Source organism: Idiotropiscis lumnitzeri, chromosome 8, assembly GCF_059441095.1.
Source record: "Idiotropiscis lumnitzeri isolate Australia: NSW breed Sydney's pygmy pipehorse chromosome 8, RoL_Ilum_1.0, whole genome shotgun sequence".
NCBI classification, from domain to species: Eukaryota; Metazoa; Chordata; class Actinopteri; order Syngnathiformes; family Syngnathidae; genus Idiotropiscis; species Idiotropiscis lumnitzeri.
The window spans coordinates 4,943,148-4,964,351 of NC_142398.1; the positions used below are offsets into that span (position 1 = coordinate 4,943,148).

A 21,204-nucleotide genomic window follows, 5' to 3' on the forward strand; every position below is an offset into this window, starting at 1 on the left:
AAGTGTAGTCTGCCTTTCGCTCAAAGTCAGCTGAGATAGGCTCCAGCACCCTTCCACGACTCTGTTCCCTGCTGAAAATGACTCAAATATCTCATTTTCCAAACACAAATACAGCACAATTTAAAAACGTCGACGAGTTGAGAAAAACAATTGTCAAGGTGGATATTTTTGAGCAGCTAATCAAAAAATGACTTCTGATTTGACTTCCCCTTAATAATATTAATTCGATGTGGTTTGTTTTGTTGAAAACATCAGTTTACGTTGAAAATGTGTAGTTTTTTTCACTCAAATCTTTTTTTTTGCTTTTAAGCAGTTAACAGTTGAAAATCGAGATCATATGTGGTCAATTTCATCTTGAAAATCAACTGATTTTTTTTACTTTTATAAGTATTAAAATTCTTGTCAGTTGTTATCATTCAAAATGTTAGCATTGTTTTGAGGAAAAGTTAATTTCTAAGGAAATATTTTACATAATTTTGTTTCCATTAAAACAAAAATTGCGTTGTTTAGCCTCTTTTTCTTTTTCCCATGAAAAATAACACAAACACAATTTTGCGTTTCTAGAGTTTCTTTTCTGGTTCTTCTGAAATGTCATAATTATTCAGAGTTATTAAAATGAGTTATTCTACAAATATATGTACAATTCATCAATGTCCATTTGCTGAGCAAAACACCTGTTGGAGTTTAACTAATTCAAAGTCAAGGCAGATTGTTCTGTCGGTTCCGAAGTCGTGATCTTGGTTTTTCTTGAAGATGGTTCAGGGACACCAACTGGTCAGCGGGTACAGCAAGCAATGCAAGCTCTTAAACCTGATTCAGAAGTACAACATTTATTTATTCATCATTACTTATTCATTATTGCTCAGTGACTGATTGGCTGACCTGGATGGATCTTCTTCTTTGGAGAAACTTCCTTTCAGCTCCACACTGTTCATCTTGTCCTCTAACAGGCCGTAACTCAGAGTCACCTGACACACACGCAGATGCACACACACAGGTGGCGTCAGAGTCGATTCAATTAACACTGTAACCAAACCTTTGGAGTCTCATCAAGAAAATTTTCTTTGAGGGTGGGAGACGGTTCATAGGCAAGCAGCAGCTTTGGGACGCTATTCTAACATCCTGCAAAGCAATAAAACCTGAAACTGTCCAAGACGTCACAAGTTCAATGGATGTAAGGCTTATTTAAGTGATATCAAGCAAGGGGTCCTTTATTAACATGTAACTAGGCCTGTTTATTCAAAAGTTATTTCAATAAAAAATATTTCATAAGGTCTTATAATGCTACAAATTTAACATTTGGCCATTTTGAGTTCTTTACAGCCTATAAATTATGTCCAAATGCTGTTGTGCGTAATAATTTGGAACAGCAGACTTTGAGTTATTTATTGTAAAAATATTGTCATCATTTTGAGATTTGTTCAATGAAATTGGAATTTGAACGGCTGATGACTTGAAAATTCTAGTGACTGACATTTGTATCAATTATTCATGAAAATCTGAGTAAAATGTAATTTGCATAATTATTTGAAACACAATGTATTTTTTCATTGTGTGTAATTGTGTGTTTATTTGTACACTTCTGTGTTTTTAAGGTCCTTAAATTATACTTGTTGCAGTTTTATGTGGGTCCACTAGAGGGACGCAAATACCTGGTGCGGGATGCTGGCGCGGTGAAGCAGCATGAGGTTCTCAAAGTGCGAGTGGAACAAGGGGCAGTGGACCATGGACACCCCCACTCGCTTCTCCACAATGAAGCCCACCGTGCAATCGTCAGGCAGACGAATCTTGGCTGATGTCTCCTGGAAGCGGGGGCCACTGCACACGCGCACACAGGTTTTATTGAAGGCGGGTTCCGATAGTGAAACATGATGGAAGAGTCCACAAGTACCGGGCCCAGGGAGACATCTTGTGGGCCAGACGGCGAGTCAAACAGAAACCAGCTCCTCCGGTGGCGAACCAGAACTTCACTTCTCTCTGCACACACACACACACACACACCCCCACACGCACTCACACACAAACTACCGTAAGTGGCCTTAAAGTGCTGCAAGGTGAATACAGAGATTGAATTCTAAATACAGTGATGCCTTTCCTCCAGCCGAAAAAATGAAAAGTTTTGTGAATGTGTAAAGAAAAACAACACTTAATAACATTGTATTTTCTAAAAACATAGACAAGTAAATTCAATCTATTTTCAAGAATTAAACAGTTTATGCATCATGATTTAACGTTGCAATTAAATTCATTGCACTGCTTTTTGTGGTGTGCCCACCTTGGCCACAGGATTGCATTAGAGTGCAGTTAATGCGAACACGAATGAAGTTACTACAAGTGACTAATATACTGTGATATTCGAAGGGGATCAAGAATATATGCCTGTGAGTATTGTTCCATTATATGAAATTACGTTGCTCCGAAATTTGTATTCAAATATCCGTTGCTTCTAAAATCACAACTAGTGATGCTAAACAGTAGCATGTCAATTGAGTTGCGCGTTGTTTATTCGCTTTCAGTTAAGCAGACTTTCCTACGGCAAAGCCGTGTGGTTAAAGAGAATTGCTTCACTCAATTATTACGTTTGTTTTCATTTAATTGCTTGAAAAACGTAATGAAAAAAAACTCAGATGATGCAATGTCACTCTTAAAAGTAAATTAAATGAAAATGATCATAAATATATATTGGCATAATGACCGTATTATATTTGGCTATTCGACTAACTAGACACATACATATACACGCACGCACACACGCACACACAAACACACATTCTTACATACATATAGAAAGGTTACCGTCTGGTTCCCCGCCATGAGCTCGTACGCCGTGATTGGTTTGTCCAGGCTGGCCCTTCCCACGTAGATGTCACCATCTTGCGGGAAACCAGCAAGCGTGGCAACGAGAGCCTCGCCGTTCACATAGTTGTCGTCATCCACGTGACAAAACCACCTGAGGAGCGTACACAAACATACTTTTACGGTCGATATAAAAACTTTCCACGCCACCCAATAAAAAGACAAAAACATGACTGGTCAGGCAGCAGCTGAGAGTGAAATTGAATACGCTGCAGGGATTTCTTGAAAATACTGGCTGTTTATTCCAAGTGACAAAAATGTCCAATCTTCTTCACATGTCATTCTCAAAGAGCCACCATGAGACTCGCATTTAAGGCAACGAAAGGAGCGACTTTGATTCGCCATTACTGAAGTTGACTGTGACCACATCCACAGTGGCGAAGCCCTCCAACTGGTAGATCCACTTGGCTGTGCACATCTGCAAAATTACCAACACTAGGTCCAACCCGCCTCCCTGAAGTTACGCCAAGGAAAATCCAGATCATGCCTCACCTCTTGTCGGATGCCAGGAAGCCGTTGTACTCGGCGGCCATCTTGCATGCCAGAGCCTGCTGACTGTGATCTGAAGGGCAACTTGTCACTACCATGTTGTAGCCTAAAGTACGTCATCACATTCATATCAACAATGAGTGTTATTGTGCTTTTGACTCAAGAATGATTTATGATACAAGTTCTAAAGGTTTATATATATATATATATACTTGCTTTGCTCATTCTGCCCTTTAATCTTTTGATTACAGAATAAAAATTAAAAATTATATTTTTTGCGGATATGCTTTTTTTAGTCATATGACTTTAAAAAAGCATATTTGATCTCTGACAGATACAGGTTGTAATAAAGTAACAGTTGGACACTGCATTGCTTTCAGGTTTGCGTTTTTGTTTTATAAAATACAATACAATACAATTTTATTTATATAGCGCATTTTCCACCAGCTGGAACTGTAACAAAGCGCTTTCCATATGCCGCCAAGCCGACAGCACATTGTCGGATTATTTGCCTTGCTCACGACTCCCAAGTGTTCACATGACTTGATGTTCATGTTTGTATTCCGTATTCTTGTTTCACATACTTTTGCCTCGGTAATCTTATTTGCTTGTCATTTTTCATAGTCATAATTTTGGTTCGTATGAACGTGTTTTAGATATCTGTGTCCTTTTGTAACAAGCAATTTTTGTTTTTGTCATCCTTGCCTTTTGCAAGCGTTTTTGTTTTTTTTCATTTCAGTCCTGGCTCATTTTTAACAAATCTTTGTTAAATAAATCTTTATTGTCAATTTACCTGAGTCTACTTTTTTTGGAATACATATTTTGTACAAAGATTTTTGACTAAACCTTAAAGGATGTTCCAAACTCCTACATTTTATTCCTTATTTCATGACAGTTATTCATTCTATGCCAGGATTTAGTTCCAGGATATTGTCACATCACCAAATGTACACTTTGCGTTCGTTGTCTGCTTTTTTTTTCTGCTTTTTTTTTTTAATTGTAATACGCCCTTTATAAAGCTATCCTTTCATCTTAACAGTTTTATGACTTTATTAAGAAGCTCTTCACTCTTGCTCACATTGCCAACAGCACAGCGAACATGTTTTCTGGGTTTGGTCTTGTGATATGAGCCAGAGGGCATGTTGACATCGACTTCAGTCAACAGCAGAGAGAAGTATTAGGTCAAAGTGGTAGCCACCTAAGATTGGTGTAAATGGATATATTAATATGTTTAATTCTTATTCCATGACCACAACATTAATCAGAATAGCGTGTTCAGATTAATGAGGGCAGATAGAACAAATTCTTTCAAACAAAACTTTTGCCTTGACTACCCCTTTAAGGAACTGCTGTGTTTTTTGCAAATGACTTCCAAGTGCTTTACTGTACTTTATTGGAGAAGTGGTAGGAGATGGTGAGGAGAAGGTGTAGTAGGGGTCATAAATTCACCAACTATTAGACGTACGATAAACTTTATGCTTCTATATCACAAAACAATTTCAGTGCTTGTTGTTGTGCTTTTTTTTTATTGTTTTACGATGTTTGATAAAAAAAATTCCCTTTGATGTCGACATCCGATGTCTTCAAAATTCCATCCATCCATCCATCTTCTATACCGCTTCGCCTCACTAGGGTCACAGGGGGTGCTGGAGCCTATCCCAGCTATCTTCGGGCAGTAGGCGGGGGACACCCTGAACTGGCTGCCAGCCAATTGCAGGGCACACAGAGACGAACAACCATCCGCACTCACACTCATACCTAGGGGCAATTTAGAGTGTTCAATCGGCCTGCCATGCATGTTTTTGGAATGTGGGAGGAAACCGGAGTACCTGGAGGAAAACCACGCAAGCATGGGGAGAACATGCAAACTCCACACAGGATGGCCGGAGCCGGGATCGAACCCGCGCCCGATGCTGTCTCTCATCGTGAGGCCATCGTGCTAACCAGTCGGCCACTGTGCCGCCGTCTTCAAAAAACCTGGTATGGATTTGATTGACTGCAGGTGTATTTTTTATTATTTACAAGATGGCGTAAAATCTCTGATGTGAATCTTATTGCTTACGGATGTGCTTTTTTGGTTTATATTTTTCCATAATTTATTCTTCGATGTCTGACAGGTTTATGAGTTTATTGGGGTAGCGGTGGTGGATATCATAAATCCCCCACACAAATGTGTCACTTTTTGACAGAAGCTACTCTTTCTAGCTCCCTCTCGTACCTTCAGCCTTGAGGTGGTCATCATCCGTGTCTGTAAAAATGAACGTCTGCAAGAGGAAAAGGAGAAAATATGATGCCATATGGAATGAATATTGCATATTATATGATGCCGCTCCATGTGAAATGATTGAGAAGAGTGTGTTCACTTGTGTAATCTGCTTCTTAACTTCCTGTTCTGCACTTCCGCTTCACATATTGTTAAGAGGCTCTGCTTCCTGTGAAGCCCGGACACCACTTCCTGTGTGTGTGTGTGTGGGGGGCGGGGGGGTGTAGGTGTGTGTGTGTGTGTGTGTGTGTGTAAGGGTGTGTGGGGGTGTGTATGTGTGTGTATCCGTGTATGGGGTGTGTGTGTGTGTGTGTGTGTGTGTGCGCGAGTCAGCTAACATGGTCTTGTGACAGTGTTCTCAAATCAACGTGACAAATTTGAGAGGAAGCTGATTACTTCACTAATATTTTAAATTCTTATTATTTTTGTCTTCACAGTCTATTCATTTCATTTGAATGAATACTTGGAAACTGACATTTTTAGCTGTTGACAAACACCTCTGACAAGACTTATTGTGAAAAATGATGCATATTAACTTATTTCACGCTTTCTAATGATGCTCATTTATGTAGTTTGAGGCTATTAGTAATTATTTATTTGAATGACTATCAGTACATTTGCATTTTACGACATTGCCAATTAGAAACCTACCTTCTACTTTACTTAAAACAAAACAGAATTATGTATGATTAATATATGGTAGATAACAGTTATTTTTACTATAGTCATTTTTTCAACTTTTCTATTGAGTTGTTTTGTTTCATTTAAGGCTGTGAGTATTTCATTTAATGAATTGAACGTTTGGATACATCCAATTTTACAACTTTGAGAGTTATTAAGTTTTAAAGTTGAAATTAAATTGAATTCAGAAAATGTATCACGAATGAATAGTAAAATGTTTTTAATATGGTCTTGCCTTATTTTTTTATTTTTTTCAAAATTGTCATTTTCAATTTGTGACAAACATATTGGCATACATGCCAGCTCAAACCCTGTATATAGGACTTACATTAATTACTTTTAGAAATTGTATGAATTACATTTTGTGACATATATGAATAAGCGTAAATGTATTATATATTAATATATAATAGGTATTTATTCAAATCAATAGTTGATCTTGTTGGATTTGTTTACTTCTCTCAAGCAAATGATGCAATCTTTGTTGATGGTATGCGGGATAGATCGCTTCCACATAAGTCAGGCGCTGCACATGTATTTTTAATACATACTTTAGCTCTAATAAAACTCACGTGCGACTTGGTTGTGGAGATCCAGGTCTCTAAAAGGAGGGCCAGGCGCGTCGCATGGAACCTTCCAGTGGTCTTGACCGCGATGAAGATGTCCTCCAGCTGCAGCCCGGATCCTCGGCGGTTCCCCGGTCCGGCGGCAGCGGGTCCTGCGTCGCGGGTGGCGGATTGGGGTGTCCGCCGGAGGGCTTCGAACACCGGAGCGGGGCGAGGATTACCTGCCGCTGGAAAGAGCTTGCAGAGGCGGCTGGCGTCCCACTCAAAGTCGGCGTAAAGAACCACGAAGAGGGCGAGGATGAAGAGTGGCAACCTGCGACTAAGCCATCGCTTCTTCATGGCACAGTTTCAAGTCAAAAGAAGAAAAATCAATCACAAAGAATTCGAATGAACCATTGTGACAAGTGGTATCATTTCATCGCCTTCCTCTTTCAGCTTGCGTTCTTCGTCGGTGACGTCATCACACGCGCTTCTTGACCAAATTATACTAAGAGTAAAAAATATTGTGAGTGTGCGCGTGTTTGTGAGTGAGTGTGCGTGTGCATTTTCAATTTCCTGAACGTGGACTAAAAGTCAAACTACAAAGGCGTAGAGTGGGCGCCCAGTAATAAGTCAATAAGTGTAAGCTATAAATACATTAATGGAAATCAAATTAAAATGTCATTTACGTCACAAAACTAAATCGGAAAAGTTTGTCTTTGTGACATACTCCGTGTCAAATCATTGCAGACAGGAAGTGACTCGCTTCATCTGCCGCAGGAAAAAAAGATTGAAGAGTACACATTCAACAATGTGTTTAATATTTGTGCTTTTGCTGGAGCACTGACAGCTTTTCATGTTCCAGCCTGCCCTTAAAAAACAACAACTTGCAACTTGGCCACTGGGCGCAGTATAAACACAGTCATGGAGAATTAAACTAAGGTAAGTGATCCAGCAAGCCGATATAATAGTAATCATTTTTTTTTCAGATAATAAAAAATACATGCCTGCGAGTACGGAAAATCGGTCTGTCAACATGTGTTGCTACACCATTGGTCTACAACTATTAGTTCCATAAAGTTGAAAAAAGTGTTTTTTATAGAACAATGGCATGAAAAAAAGTTAGGTGATGATTAGGGCAGAAATAAATCTAATGGTGACTCAAAATAATCCACAAAGTAAAAAAATTAATAAAACACGGTCCGACCCTGATGGCATTTTTAAGGCTGATGCCGATTCCGATATTTACCACAATAAAGTTCCGATAACTGATTCATCAGCCGATTCAACTTAAAAATACATATTGAATAAAATAACTTGGTCTCTGTCCCTTTTAATGCTTAAACTATAGATATGAATTACATGCGAAACATGTAACTGCTTTACAATACTTGGTCTTTTAGTATTTAACTTTACAGCACAGAGAAAAATTCGCAGAAAATGGCCTATTTTTTGGCCAAATTTAAAAACAACTTTCGCATTTAATTATTTTTGTACAATGTAGTAAAGTGTGGGCAGTCTATGTTCAATTAATGGTATGACATCTCCTTACTGTAGTATTAATCACAACTGTCACCTTGCACAACAGAAATACAACAAAAACACAAAGATTGGAAATAATCCAATAAAAAATGCGGGCAAATAACGAAATTCATCAAGTGCGCTCTCAAGAGCGTCGACACCAGATGGCAACATGACCTCAAATGACGTGATGCACCTGATGACTCAAGCGTGTAAACGCTCATTGTGACATTTCGCATCTTATTTATAGATAATAAGTCTAATACAAAAAAGAAACATTTAAAAATGAATTGGTTCTGGCTGTTAAAAATGCCAATTCATAATCACGTACCTGCCAGTCAACAATGGGGACGAATTTAGTCTCATATTTCACTGACTGGATGACAGACCGGAAGAGTTATTTTAGGACAATAGCTGATCCAAATGGGCTAGTCCGACCCCTCCAGTTAGGTCAAAACAAACCCGGAGAGCGTGACCGAAAGTCGGACTCCAACTAGCAAGCCGCCCCGGTCTGGCGGCGATGGCCCACCACGCCAACATCTCGGTGACGGAGAGCCAGTTCCGCTGTCCCATCTGCCTGGACGTCCTACAAGACCCGGTGTCCATTCCGTGCGGACACACCTACTGCATGGCGTGCATTGACGGCTACTGGGACCGGGCCGAGCCGCCGGCGCACTTCAGCTGCCCGCAGTGCCGTGAGGCGTTCAGCCCCCGGCCGGTGCTCCGCCGGAACACCGTGCTGGCCGAGGTGGTGGCAAAGCTCAAGCCGAGAGAAGCCTCTGCGTCGGACCTCTCTGCGGCACCGGAGCTCTTCCTGGGCGTCGGAGGGCAGGTGCCGTGCGACTTCTGCCCGCCAGAAAGCAAGCTGGCAGCGGCCAAGTCGTGCCTGGTGTGCCTGGCCTCCTTCTGCGAAGCTCATGTGCTGCCCCACCGGGAAGTGGGCACCTTGCGGCGTCACAAGCTGGTGGCCGCCGTGGAGTGTCCGGCCGAGCGGCTGTGCGCGCAGCACCGCCTCGGACTGCAGCCGTTAGCCGGCGGGGACGACGAGCCGGACGAGGCCGCGGTGGAGTGGAGCGGTGACTGTCTGCTGTGCGAGGCCGACCGGGAGGAGGTGCATCCCGGGGAGGCTCAGAGGGCGCGGAGACAGGTACGTTTGCCGGACCACAATACAAGAAAAAATGCAATTGAATCAAATAAAAATGCGTGAATACTAAAAGCTGCTGGGTGCTGGAATGACAATAAATTATGAAAATCTATATTGCAATTTCAGCTGACGTGAATACAGTTGACCCCCGTATAGTCGTTGTTTGTGTGTTGGTTGTTTCCTCCTGTGTTTGTCCATCCAAGCCCAAGAGTTAACCACTCAGGTCCTTCCACCCCTTTGTGTCTTGTCCAGGTGCTCTTCGTTGTCTGGTCAGTTTGTTTGTATTCAGTACCCTGTTTTCTTTCAGTTCTTGTCAGTGCATTGCCCTTGTTTTTGTCCGTGTCAGATGTCCCTGTCAGTGTCCAAGTCCGCTTTCTTCCTGCCTGTCTCGTCAAGTCATTATTTTTCGTTGGTCCCTGTTGTCTTGCTCTTTTTGGTATTTTTGTTTTTTTTCCCCCCAAGTTCCTTGTTTGCCTTTTTTGATTTTGGTCAATTAAATACCCTTTAAGTTTCCCCTGCCTATAATTTATTTTTATTTTTTTTCTTAGAAGCTGACTCCCATGTTTCATGGAAAACGCTTAATGCCGATATCACTACAATGAGCGTCCCTGGAATTGTGTTTTTTAACAGGTTGGAGGCAAATATAACCCGGAAGTTTTAAAAATTAGGAATAGTATAGTTGTTCCCAAGATGTATTGAATGAGCTGAATATTTTGATGTTAGAATGGTTTGAATTGAAACAAGGAAAAAGGAAGAAATAATGTGTTATATGTGTTATATATCTTGATGTGATCATTTTGTTGTGGAAAAAACAATAATTCTTGTTTTAAAATGTGGCAATTCTTGCCAGGTTGAAATTAGTATCCAAGATAATTTGAATGAGCCACCAAATTGTCCGTGTGGCATCCAGGTTCAGCTTCAGGAGTCCCAGAGGACGGTTCAGAGCAAAATCCGAAGTTGCGAGCGAGACCTGGAGGAGTTCCAGCAGAGTTTGGAGTCCCTCAAGGTGCGTATTTTAGAACTTTGAAATTTTTTTAGGGGGAAAAAAAAAACGTTACAGTGAGGTTTTCTCATGCAGTGCTGCAGTGCCCCGGCCCTTAAAGTAGTAAATTATTGGGTAACTCTTTACAATAAGTACAGACTAATAAGCATTAGATAAGCATTTGTAAATATTGAAGTCATCATTTTGAAAACATGATTCTGACATGAATAATCATTAGTATGTAGTTAATAAACAGTTACAAATGGTTTATTAATTATTAATAATATAATCCCCAACATGCTTAATGATTGCATTTCCATACTATAATTGTCAGAGTCAACATTACTAGATAATGTATTGCATCACTAGCCATTTACATTTAGGATTTTTAAATGGCATTTAAAGGTTGACAAAGACGAAAGACTCACTTAAATTTGTTATCTTAACAGACAAACAAACGAAAGACACAACACGAAGGGGTGCAGAACATCATTTTATTTATTTATTTATTTATTTATTATATTTATAGTATGAACAAGGGTATGGCCACATAAAAACTCACCAACACCAAGTACAAATAAAACATCAATAAAATATTTGATGAAAAAAATTTTCAACATAATTTTTTTTAAACTATTGCAGTTATGATTAAACGGAAAGAAAACTCAACATTATTTGCGACAGATACGATAAATGTAGTCATTATAAAATAGTACATTAAATGCAATATCATGACTGCGAAAACAGACTAATTGGAATTTAGCCATCTCTCACAGAGATGGTAATTCTTGCCAACACTGGTTACAGTGACTGCATATGACTATTTGTACTTTTTCGAAAAGTCTCTAATCAGTCTACCGAATGCACCATCACGGTGTTTCTTTGCTGTCCAGATAAAAAAGAAAATGTCAGAAACTTGTCATAAATGATAACTTCAGTATTCACAAATGCGTAGCTAATGCTTATTAGTATGTACTTATCCTGAAGTGTTACTAATTATTGTACCTGTGTGTGCGTGTACATGTCAGGTGTCGGCATCGGCTGTTTTGGAGGACAGTGAGGCGCTTTTTGCTGACATGGCGATACGACTGGAGAAGACCAAGGCTGAGGTGAATTGTCAGAAATACGTGCGAAAAAAAAAGCAACGTTCGGAATCCAAATTTGGCTTTCAAATTAGTTGTAACGAAGCCTCGGTTTGGAGTTCAACAAAGAGCATATGCTTTTAAAGTGGTGTTTCAAGTGTTGGATATGGTTACAAACAAGGGTTGAACTTTTAAAGTAGGTTTTCAAATCACGGTAGCTCCGGTATGAATCTTGGGTTAGGATTTTAAATTACTGTTAACTAGGGCTTGGGTTTCAAATTAAGGATTAGGACCTGCCATAATGGTTTCAAATTAGGTATTCAAGGCTAGTTTACGGTTTTATAACAAGGGTTAGGGTTTCCAAGTAGGGTTTGTCACAGTGACATCCTTGCCTGATGGCCAAAGGTGCGAGCTTGTGTGGAGGCTCGTGAGCGAGCATTGGTGTGTCGCGCTGAGCGGGACGCTGAGACGCTGGAGAAAGATCTTGAAGAACTTCGGAGGCGAAACCAGGAGATTGGACAACTTCTTCAGACCCAGGACAACGGACACTTTCTGCAGGTGACGTCATAGCCCTCACTTTTTTTATTATTATTATTTGGGCCAGTGGGAGAGACATGTAAGGACTGATGTACTTGAAAAGGACGAGGACACACAGGGATGCAGGAGGATTATTTTAAGGATAAGGACAGAGGGACAATGACGGAAGAGTGCTCGGGTCAAGGCCGGACAGGCAAAATAGGCCAAAGTGCCTATTTCTGATAATAAAAATGCATGTTTATGCAGATTTTGCATATACATATTATTTATTTTATGGCATTAATTGTTGATTACAAGTTTATTTTATTATAAATATGATTTTCCCATGAACTTTCTAATTATTTTACTTTACATATTTGTTTTATTAGTTATGAGTGTTCAAATTAATTATATGTGAATAATAAATAATATGATAAACGTAAGTTTTTTAAATAATTAAAATAATAATAATAATAATAATAATGTACATTTTCAATTGTATTTATTTATCTACAAATGACTGGCCAAATAAAACCCTTCAAAGAGAAAAAATTCAAATGTGGTCCCTGAGCACGAACATTTTTCCCTACTGTATCACCCGGACCCTCGAGACCCTAACCCCATCCCACACAGTCAAGTCAGCTGTTGTTGTATCTCCATGCAAGTGTCGCACTGTCTCCACTAGGCGGCGCCGCTGCTGTGCCTTCCTGTCCCGGTTGCTGCTAGACCCTCGGTGACGTCCGGCCCCCCCGCTGAGGCATTCAGTGGGGCAAGAAGGGCCCTGGGCAGACTACGCAGCCGCCTGGAGGAAGTCTGCAGAGAGGAAGTGGACTCCATCAGCAGGGCGGGTAAAAACATGGCCAACCAACTAGTTGACTTTACCACTTCACAATTACAGTTAGAGATTCATTTGTTTTGATGTTAATAACACGGACGCCTCACAGAAATCAACATGTGGTCATTTGCAGTCTGAAGCATTTGGAAATATTTTACTGAAAATTAAACCACACTTTGGACACCTTCACTGTTGCAAAGACAGTCGGAAACATGTGTCAGTCAACAGGTGGTCGACCAGCACAGCAAACTTGCTGCGAAGTTTCAAGCGTGTGGACATATTTAACTGAAAACGAGACACATTCACTTCCTTGCAAATAGTCGCAATTGCCCTCTAATAACAGCTCTCTTCCTGGGATTTCTTTTGTTATAGTATTGAAGCAAGTAGTGCTCTTGGAGTTGTGTTATATGAATTGGTGCTCCAGTTTGAGAAGTTCCGACTCTCTGCGAGACAGTGAATGGTGTCTGAAAGTGATTGGATGAGCGGGTTGGATGGTGGGGAAAGTGAGCTTGTGACATTCTCTCGGCCTTCATCCTCTCAGTGTCCACGACAAAAACAAAGAAAAATGTTGTAGGGCAACCCATGAAATACACTCACACACTTTGATTGTGTTTGTCTTGCAGTGAACGAGAACAACACTTCAGGTGGCGAAGTCGTGAAAGGTGAGCTCACTTTTTGGACAGTGTGGGTTAAGGTTTCAAATAGGGTGTCAAGCCGCTGTTAGCATTTCAAACAAGGGTGAGGGTTTCAAATTTGGTTTGGGAGCCTTGATTGGCATTTCAAATTAGAGTTGCTTTTCAAATTAGGTTTTTTAAACATAGGTTAGGGTTTCAACAACCTGTTTCAAGTTTGGAGTTGGAGTTTGAATAATGGTTCCAAACTTGGGTTAGAGTTTCAAACGGGTAGCATTTCATGTTTGGATTTCAAAATAGAGTAAAGGTTTAACGTCACGGTTACAATGCATAAATTAAAATAAAAATACATTTCCATTTTCTCAAATTTGGGTAAGGGTTTTAAAGAGAGTTTCAAAGTACTGTTTCAAGCCTCATTTTCTTATTTCAAACGTTTAGGTCTTAGAATTGTGGTTTCATCCTAGGGTTGCGGTTTCAAGACTGGGTTCCGATTTAAAACGTTAATGAAGGATTCCTGTTAGCTTATCAAATTAGGGTTTCTAGCCAGGGTTAGGGGTTCACACAAGGGTTCAGGTTTAACATTGGAGTTTTGCACCATGTTTCAAATTTCCAGTTAGCTTTTGAAACTTGAATTAGGGCTTTAAACAAAGGCTGGAGTTTCAAATTAAGGGTTGAAATGAGCACTGACTGAAAATGTCGTTCGTGTGTTTTAAAGGCACGGAAAATACGGCTGCCGAGAACTTGAAGCCTCAATATTCCCCTCGACATTCACGACAAGATGAGACACAGGGTGAGTGCTGCTGTGCGCTCTAACATTAGCATTTTATTTTTTTCAAAAACCGCATAACTTTTCCTCATGTGTGTGTGTGGGGGTGTGTGGGGGTGTGCGTGTCTGTGTGTGTTTAGCATTCACGTCTTTGTTCTCTCCGTCTTCGCTGCCTCTGCAGCCAGCTGACCAAAGAATGAGAGCTGTCTTCCTCAGGTGTAAGTTGTCCTCTTTTTCATCACACAGAAATAATGAAAGACTGTGATTATTATTTTATTGTTGTACTGTCTTTCTACATGTGTTGCTGCACTGTTTGTGGACAAATATCTGTTGCTTAAATGCTATAGCTAGCAGAGGAAGGTTGCTAGTTTGGTTTGCTAATCTATCGCGGTTTGCATTGTGTGCTGGTTTAAGACTAGCCGACTCTTTCCGACAGTTTGTTTAAAACGCCTGTTTATAGCGTGTTTATAACTCAATATTACTTTGCTTTGTGTATCACTAATACACCGCTAATTATTTTTAAAGGTTGTCTGTGGCCTCCTTTTGTAGGATGCCTGCCACTGGAAAGAGAAACTATCCAGTAGTTAACCACACTGAACATAGCGCAGGAAACCCGAGAATGGCTTGTCTGGATTAATGAATGTCACTCAGCATTTGTGCTGATAGGATGACAACATCCAACACCTTGTTGCTCATCAATAATTGATTACAGAGCTGGTGTCATTTGTCCCCCTCAATGCCACAGGTTCTCACCTCATTGGGTCCTCATAAGGTTTGGGAATAAAAAAAGATTTGCCAATCCGTATTTTTAGGGTTATGCCGTCTTGTCTGGTCACCAGACGGAGGATTGACCACTTGGTATGGGTTTGGCTTCTTTAAAGGTTCAGGGTTGGGATTTTTTTCAGGTTTGGGCTTCGTGTTGTTGTTGATGAACTTGTGGGAGTTGGGGTTAGGTTTCTCAGGTTGCCGTTACGGTTGTTGTTTGGGTTAGGGTTCCTGTTATTGTTGTGGTCAGGCTTGTTCTTAAAGGTCAGAGTGAGGCATCAGATTCTCCTGTGTGAGCTGGAGATCTGCGTGCATATTCAAGGCAGTGGTTTTAGCCTTACCTCACCCGTACAAAATGTGGTGTTTGTGTTGAGGCTGCTGATTCCGATGCCGCCCCTCAAAGTTCTGAAGTGCCACAAGGCTTCAATCTTGGGCCTATGATTTTCTTTGTAGTCTTATGAAAACATCTTATTTCTAGTTATACGCAAATGTACTCGCACGACAAAATGTTTAGAACAGCTTGAATGTTTTGGACAGACAAAGGATGTATTTAAATCATTTGCTTTTATATGGTAAAAAGACTGAGGGCACGTTGTTTCAATGGTGGGCGGTCAAGGCCTTCTCTAACATAATCAAGAAATCGTGATCATATTCTTCACATTGATGTCATGTCATATTATATTCTAGTGTTGTAATTTTAGGTGAGTTCTTAATCCAATCAGAATTCTGCTAGCTCTTGGTGCCAGGCAGATTTCACAATACCAGTAGCACGCACTATTCGTCTGAGGCCATCAGATAAAACCGTGCGGGCATTTGTTCTGTGTCTCAAGGGGCCTTTTACTGTTGATAGACAGTTGTGATAGCCAATCAGATCGCGAGTTGTTACAGTGAGCCTTCTTGCTGGCCTTGCGCTGAAGGTGATGAATGCATTTTGTGATTGGATACTCACTCGTGAGGGGGCTGCGCTATGTGGAATCAACACACTGGAAGTCGTAGCTGGCGACCGTTCAAAAATCTAAAATATATTCTTGCTTTTTTAAACCACAATTTGCCAAAGGGGGGAAAAGTGTGGATTTAATGCACTTGCGAGGCCATTTTCAAGACAGACCTTTCAAGAGAAGTTAGGTCGTCCAACACTCACTCAATACTGTGTAAGTGTGTTTCTGTCGATCATTTGTCCAGCCATGGTGTCATAAATGATGCTATTATGAGGGGGATTCATTTTAAGTCGGACTAAGTCGGACTTCCCTGAAGGCCCGGGTGTGAAATGCACGCCGCCCCCTCACTGCATTGTTTGGACCTCGTGATATGGCCAGAGTTAAATTGACCCGGGTGCTTTGACACAATATTTTAAAACCATAGTCACTGAGTCTCTGAGAACGAGACTAAATTTACATCTTGATGCTCAGAAGTTCAGTTGTCAAGTCAAACTTTTGCAACTTTTTTTCAAATCAAATCAAAACTAGTCTTCCCTATGGTTAGGTTAGGATTTGGTATCTTGATAGTGTCTGGGTTAGGATTGTTAAATTAGGGGAGAGGGTTCTTGTTTCATGTTTTAGGGCAGGGGTTGCCCGAGTTCCATGCTTGAGAGCCTCAATCCCTTTGTTTTTCTTCCAACACACCTGATTCAAGTGATCCGGATTGTTATCAGCTTTCTCAGCGCTTGCTGATGATCTGATAATTTTAATCCGGTGCGTTGGAGTAGGGAGACATTGAACACGCAGTACAAGACCGGATCTGGATATTCCTGGTTTAGAGTCAGAGTTGTTGTTTGAGTTAACTCAGTGCTTCTCATTTATTTTCTGTCATTCCCCCCTACCATGAAGAAAACAATTTGCACCCCCCCACCACCAATTTTTTTACATTTTGTACTCATGTACATTTTCTTTTTATATTGATGTTAGATTATGTCAATAAAATCTCCCTCAGCAAAGCCAAATTGATAAGAAATACAATTTTGAGAACTATTATTGTGAGGATCTCGAAACTCAGTACTCTGTGGTACAAATATTATTGATGACATGCTAAATATTTAATAAACGTTTGACATTGAACCTCTTTGTTGTGATGTCATCCGTTTCCGTGTTCCGGTTTGAGAGCGTCTGATGAATTGCTAACGTTGCCCTTGTCTTATTTTATGTTTCGATACGTAATGGTTGCAATACAACATTTCTGTTCATAGCTGCTGGCTCTCTGTACAAAAGCAGTTCAAGTCAGACTTCTTTACTCATTGACTACCATTGACGGCAAAAGACGTCAAAGATTTTTTTTTTTTACTCGACTGGTCGTGAATGAGTTAAAAGTCGAGCGTACATCGAAGCACTTATTACTCAGTAATTAGCACACTTAGCGCCCCCTCGTTTGCCTCCTCGTTTAGAAGGCTACTTGATAGTGGGGTCGTTTATTTGTCATCGCGCAGCTCGTTGCTGCTGCTGTGGACGGACTTAGAAATAGTACAAATAAAGCTCATACTGCTGATAGCTTGGCGGCTATCATTCAAGTAGCGGCAAAAGAAATTACTCCTGGGACAACGAGCGACAGGGCAACACTTTTTTTTTTTTTTAAATCAGTACTGCGAGACCTACTGCGTGAACTAGCAATATGGTCCAGCTGCAGCCGCAAATGGGTGTTCCCGTTTTTTACCGGGAATGTCCCGTTCTGACAACGGGAACGCCCCCTCACACCAAGGCCCACGTCCGGTGTCGGCTATTCTCTATGGCGTTAGATTTATGCCACAATTACGTAAGCGTCAAATACCTCAAACACAAACAGTCGCATTCTAACACGCTGTTCTTGTTGTTTTGGTAATAATTCTTTTTTTTTCAAATATCTTTGATTGGCTTAACCTTATTGCCCTTTAGTTCTATGTTCTTCTATAAACGTTTTTCTGTTCGTTTTATTTGTCTTTGTTTTTATAATCACAAATCACCTCTCTGAGTTCTCCATTTGCATCTTCATTAGATGTCGCCATGGTAGTTGTTTTTGCAATAGCGCCACGCCGTTCTATTCACATTTATATTTGACCACATGGAAAGCGCTTTGTTACAGCTCCAGCTGTTGTGAAATGCGCTATATGAATAAAGTTTGATTGTATTTTTTTACCCCACCTCTGGGTTACGGTTGGACTGTAACAGCCAATCAGAAACTGCTCTAGTGTCCGACTCCTGATTGAAGAATTGTGGCACAATTGTCACGCCTGCATTGCAAGCGTGAATCAGCGTGTTGTATGCATAGAGGAGAGAGAAGCCGTAAGCATAAAACGTATTTTGTACGGACACTTGGAGGGTCTTTTACACGCAAAACACATTTTTGAATGCACAAAACATGTTTTTGTACACAGAATTTGACATTGTGCTTACGTAGTTGTGGCATAAGTCTAACGCCATAAAATAGGTCGATCATATCACCAAGGCCCACTGCGCGACACTGTCGTATTGGGAACACCCCAGTTCTAACTGGATCCTTTTCATTGGTCGACTAAACTCTGACAGAAACGCCCAGCGGGCGTTCTTGTCCTAACAGTGGGGTGCGCCACACTATTTGAGAAGCACTGAGTTAACTCAATGTTTGCTGTCAGGGTTTGGGTTCTTGTTGGAGTTTGTTAAAGTTGTTTTTTTGCCGTTCTCCTTAAGTTTTAACTTTGAGTTAGGCTTGGTTTTAGGCTTCTTGTCAAGGCTATGGAACTTTTTGGGGTAGAGTTCTTGTTGGAGTCTTGTTAGGCTTTGCGTTAGTGTTGGCGTTAAGGTTCTTGGGTCTAGGTTAGTTGATGTTTTGCTTTTGGGTTGTTTTTGCATTAAATGGGTCGGGTTCTTGTTGTGGTTACTTCCTGTTTGATCATTTCGTTTGTTGGTTATCTCAGTATCCTGTCACCTGTCGTTGGACCCGGACACGGCCCATCCCACCCTAGTCCTGTTCGACGGTGGCCAGGGTGCTCACTGCGGCGAGGAGCTTCAGTTGTACCCGACGCACCCCCAGCGCTTTGACTCAGTGGCTCAGGTCCTGTGCCAACAGGGTCAATTTGGGGACGCCAGCTACTGGGAGGTTGAGTGGCGGGGCGGCGGATGGATCGACATCGGCGCCACCTACAGGTAGGCTTGTTAAGGGGTGGAATATTTCCAGAAAGTCTCCGGTAAATTTCCATTGGAGGTTAAGATGTGGAATTTTGCAACCTTATTTCCAGGCGAATCGGGCGCAAAGGGGGTGGAAAACCGTGCCTGCTGGGTCGCAATGAGAACTCGTGGCGACTTCGCTGCACGCATACCGGTTATGCCGCCTGGCACGACAACCGCAAGACCACCGTGGCCGCGCCGCCGTGCCCCCGCATCGGCGTCTTCCTGGAACGCCACAAGGGGGCGCTGTCCTTTTACAGCGTGTCCGACAGCATGGTGCTCCTGCACACCTTCAGATGTGCCTTCTCGCAACCCATCTACCCAGCCTTCCGCCTCGACCTGGACTCCACTCTCCTCCTCTGCTCTCAGGGTGCTCCTTCTCCGGTGCACTAAACGGCAATGACGTTCTCTCTCGCAAATTTTTATTTTTTAAAATACGGTAAAGCCCCACAGTTGCAGTTTGGCATGTCATATATTACAAAAGAAATTCTTTGGCCCTATCTGGTGGCAACTTGGTGCAAAGCAACTATTGACCCGAGGAGGAGGAGTTTCACTTAGCCTTGTCTAATAGAGACAAATGCTTTGCTGCCATATTGTGGTATTTATAGACCATTACAAACCTTTTTAGGTAGGCGTCAATTACTTGCGTGTTTTTTGCTTTTCACCGTGAGCTCGGTCCCCCAAATAGCAAGGGGTCACTTCAAATTAAAACCCAAAACATGTCTATTCATCTGCCGAGTTCAGTGGAACCTCTGAATCCAATGCTGAGGTCAGACAAAATTCTGACTATTTTCTTCCGCTAATAAGAACAAATAAAAAATATGCCTTTTTCCGTTAATATGTCCTTCTTGAACTTTTTTCCTTTTCTTATTTTTGCGACTTTTATTGCAAAAGAATCGTACTCGCGTTCACCGCTAAAGCCAACTATCACCATTCGCATTAGCAATTTGTCAAAAAAGTATGACTTTAATCTTGTAATTTCTTTTTAAGGGAAAAAAGTGATGGAAATTATTCGGGGAATAGGCTAAACCCCCCCCCCCCCTCCACAAAAAAACAACAAAAAAAACATTTTTTTTTATCATACGTGTCTGACTTGATAGACAAATTACACCTTTAAGTATTATTTTAGTTCTCTAAATATTCCGACTTTTTTTTCTGGGGAAAAAATTATGGTAAATTACAATATTGATTTAATGCGCAAATTTATTCTCACGAGGTTATGATTTATAACAATTAAAACAATCCACTGTTTCTTCTAAAAAAATATGAGTTGCATTTAACCTTTGTTACAATTTTGTCCCTTAAAAAAAAAATTAGAAAACAACTTGTCCGCGCTAAAATCTTTTTTTTTCTCAAGAAATTCTGACGTTTCTATTTATTATAATCTCAAATTATTTTTCATTCCAGAAGATTTATTTTTAAGTGTTTTGATGTATTTTGACAAAAAAAAAAATTTAAATGCTCAGGTACATGTAACGCTCCGGAGACTGAGATGGCATGTCTGAGCACTGAGTGATGCCTTTGAACGATAAAAATGGCGCTTAAACGGTCTATGAAATCTATATATGCATGTCAAAATCCAGAAAATATGCAATTATTCCACATTCATCCGTAGCATTTACGTTTACTAGCCACTTTGAGATCTAATACGGGAGCTATGTGACACATTATTCCAAATGGATTTGTATTCATTGTACAGCATGTTGCTTATTAGATATTTATTTTGCTCATGTGAACTGGAAGCCAAAGTCAGCAACGCTTAAAACACGCCGTCAAGTGCATTACTTTAGCTTTCCTAAACTACCTTTTTTCGGCTTACTTGCACTAAAGTGTCATATTTTGGATGGAAAGTTTGTTGTATGTTTTAATGTTGTTGACAACTTATACTAATAAAAAGATCCACAGATGCCTCAAATGTAACTTTTGTTAATTCTTAATGTTTATTGATGGTCCAAGTAACATTATAAAACTTGACGTTATTTTAAGTGCGATAGTTATACACACTATCAAGCAATTAT

At 40.6% G+C, this 21,204-nt stretch overlaps 2 protein-coding genes across 4 annotated transcripts; one reads left to right on the forward strand and one right to left on the reverse strand.

Annotated features, from left to right (window-relative positions):
• Positions 1 to 550: 550 nt before the first annotated feature.
• mfng (MFNG O-fucosylpeptide 3-beta-N-acetylglucosaminyltransferase) lies at positions 551 to 7,593 on the reverse strand. Of its 3 annotated transcripts, none has more exons than XM_088303806.1 (8): positions 6,862 to 7,593; positions 5,564 to 5,609; positions 3,349 to 3,418; positions 2,782 to 2,950; positions 1,892 to 1,977; positions 1,653 to 1,818; positions 883 to 968; positions 551 to 810 (listed from the first exon to the last, which is right to left on the reverse strand). In XM_088303806.1, exons 1-8 carry the CDS (start codon positions 7,192 to 7,194, stop codon positions 759 to 761), a joined length of 1,008 nt encoding a protein of 335 aa, XP_088159932.1. In that variant the 5' UTR covers positions 7,195 to 7,593; the 3' UTR covers positions 551 to 758. The 3 variants fall into 3 exon arrangements, with proteins under 3 accessions (XP_088159932.1, XP_088159930.1, XP_088159931.1); XM_088303804.1 differs by having other exon boundaries at positions 3,349 to 3,451; positions 6,862 to 7,589; XM_088303805.1 differs by having other exon boundaries at positions 2,797 to 2,950; positions 3,349 to 3,451; positions 6,862 to 7,506.
• An 856-nt stretch (positions 7,594 to 8,449) lies between these two features.
• Positions 8,450 to 20,227, forward strand: LOC148331803 (E3 ubiquitin/ISG15 ligase TRIM25-like). The gene is made up of 10 exons (XM_088303803.1): positions 8,450 to 9,502; positions 10,410 to 10,505; positions 11,510 to 11,590; positions 11,969 to 12,121; positions 12,765 to 12,927; positions 13,538 to 13,576; positions 14,262 to 14,336; positions 14,453 to 14,530; positions 18,937 to 19,165; positions 19,258 to 20,227. The coding sequence occupies exons 1-10, from the start codon at positions 8,876 to 8,878 to the stop codon at positions 19,577 to 19,579; spliced, it is 1,863 nt and encodes a 620-aa protein (XP_088159929.1). The 5' UTR covers positions 8,450 to 8,875; the 3' UTR covers positions 19,580 to 20,227.
• The last annotated feature ends 977 nt before the right edge of the window (positions 20,228 to 21,204 follow it).